This window comes from Arachis ipaensis, chromosome B01, assembly GCF_000816755.2.
Source record: "Arachis ipaensis cultivar K30076 chromosome B01, Araip1.1, whole genome shotgun sequence".
Lineage (NCBI taxonomy): Eukaryota > Viridiplantae > Streptophyta > Magnoliopsida > Fabales > Fabaceae > Arachis > Arachis ipaensis.
This window is the reverse complement of record NC_029785.2, coordinates 134806219-134808530: the sequence shown is the minus strand read 5'-3', so window position 1 is coordinate 134808530 and position 2312 is coordinate 134806219. Positions and strand designations below refer to the sequence as shown.

The 2312-nt window shown below is 40.5% G+C and overlaps 1 protein-coding gene across 1 annotated transcript in view; it reads right to left on the bottom strand.

Moving 5' to 3' along the window:
* LOC107641070 (temperature-induced lipocalin-1-like) overlaps positions 185-2312 on the bottom strand; it is a 6406-nt gene continuing 4278 nt past the window's right edge. The window contains exon 2 of the mRNA XM_016344583.2: positions 185-746. Within this exon, the coding sequence (XP_016200069.1) occupies positions 603-746 (144 nt within the window). The 3' untranslated portion in view covers positions 185-602. The remainder of the gene's footprint in view (positions 747-2312) is intronic.

Sequence of the window (2312 nt, the reverse complement as noted above, 5' to 3'; positions counted from 1 at the left end):
GGTAGGAATTGGTGTGAAATATCAAGAATTTTTTATTTTTAATATTGAAGTGGTAGTGGTGTTTTTTTAAAATGTGGATTGTTGGGGTGTTATATTCAAATGTGGAATTGTTTAATTAGAGAAGCAGAAATCGGACCGTCCGATTTATTAGAGGTACAGAAATCGGACCGTCCGATTTCTAGAGGTACAGAAATCGGACCGTCCGATTTGTGGGAGGTACACAAATCGAACCGTCCGATTTGTGGTAAAAAAAAATTAGGTACAGAAATTGGACCCTTGGACCCTCCAATTCGTGTACTTCCACAGTTTTAAAAAACACCAAAAATTACAATGTTAAGGTATATCACCACTTCTACTCCCATAACAAAAAAAAAATTAGCCTCATATCAAAGTATTGGGTTCTCACTAAGACAATATTACAATAAGACTAGACAACCAAATTAAAGTACAATAAACTTCAACTTCAACACCTTTCAGCTAGAGTTCTTGCATTGACACCTTTTATTCATAACATAAATATATTTAACATGGAATAGTTACTTGTTCTTGAACATGTGATCATATATTTCCCATGCATACAACATAATACTTGATCATCCAAATTAAACGCCTTCTTCCGCTGCTGGTGGTGGTTTCTCACTCTGTGGAGTCTTACGGAGTTTGCTCACGTCATAACCCTCATTCTTTGCTTTCTCAACGAGCTCCTTGTACGTTGCATCATCTATATGGCTCTTCCTTGATAATATCTAGACCCCTGAATAATAATTTAAAATAATAAATATAATTAAATAAAAAATATTAAAAAATTATCAAAATTTATTATTTTTAGCCATCACTTATCAATTCAATAACATATTTTAGCTTACACTTTTAAATAAAAATACACTACATTCTAATTTAATGGAATTTGGATCCTCTAAATTTTAAATTTGTATTTTAGAGGGTAAAGTGTGACCTTCTTCCCTCGAATGATTTCTCTCATATTTATTTTTGATCCTATCTATAAAATAAATAGTGAGAGATCACACTTTATTCTCTAAAGTAAAATTCAAACTTTAAAAAATCCAAATTTAATGCTTGTTCATACCCTGGCCCAATAATAAAGGTCCAGGATCCAAGCGAAAGGCCCAGCCCAAAGGGTTGGTCCTCATTGGCGCCGTTGCCGGGGAACCGAGAGATTAACCAGTGATGGCGGAAAGATCCCCTGAAGAAGGCCATGTGGAGACAGATTCTGATCAAGAGAATTTGAACATTGGAAACAATGAAGCAGATCAGAACCTCCACCAGGAAGCCAATGATCAAAATAAGGAAGGCACCTCCGGAATCAAAAATCCGAAGACGAACTCCTCGGAGGGGCGCGAATCAGAAAAGGAAGGACCCCCTCCCGCTAGCGAGCTTATGGGACTAATCCATAGCCGCCTCGAGCAGCTAGAACAGGAGCGGGAATGACAAAAGGAAGCCGAAAAGAACCTAAAAGAGGAGATGGAGTGACGAAAAGAGTTAGAAAGAAAACTCTTAAATTTGGAATCCTCCCTCAAAGGTCGGAGTTCCCACGACGAGAGAGAAGATTCCCCCTTAGGAGAGAAAGATCCTTTTAGCGAGGACATAATGAGGGCAAAAGTTCCGAGAAACTTTAGAAGCCCCGATATGGACCTCTACGATGGAACCACCGATCCAAAGCATCATCTGAGCAACTTTAAAAGTCGGATGTATCTGACCGACGCATCTGACGCTACGCGATGCAAAGCTTTCCCGACAACCTTGTCAAAAGCTGCGATGAAGTGGTTCGACAGTCTCCCTCCGAGGTCAATTACCAGTTTTGAAGACCTCTCAAGAAAATTCCTGATGAGGTTCTCCATCCAGAAGGACAAAGTAAAACATGCACCAAGCCTCCTGGGAATAAAACAGGAGGTCGGGGAGTCCTTACGAGCCTATATGGAAAGATTCAACAAAGCATGTTTGGAGATTCAGGACCTGCCCACTGAGGCAGTCATCATGGGGCTAGTCAATGGCCTTCGAGAAGGACCTTTCTCACAGTCCATATCAAAAAGACACCCCGCCTCTTTAAATGATGTGCAGGAAAGAGCCGAAAAGTACATCAATATGGAAGAAAACGCTAGGCTAAGAGACCCGAGTTTGCGACTCGGGCACCATCCCTCAACAAAAGAGAGGGAGAGGGAAGCGAAGAAGAAGGAAGAGCTCGGCCTTGATAGGCCAAGAAAATATCACTCTTATACTCCATTGAAAGTTCCCGTAGTGGACGTATACAGAGAAATTTGCAATACTGAAAGGCTGCCTCCCCCCAGACCCAT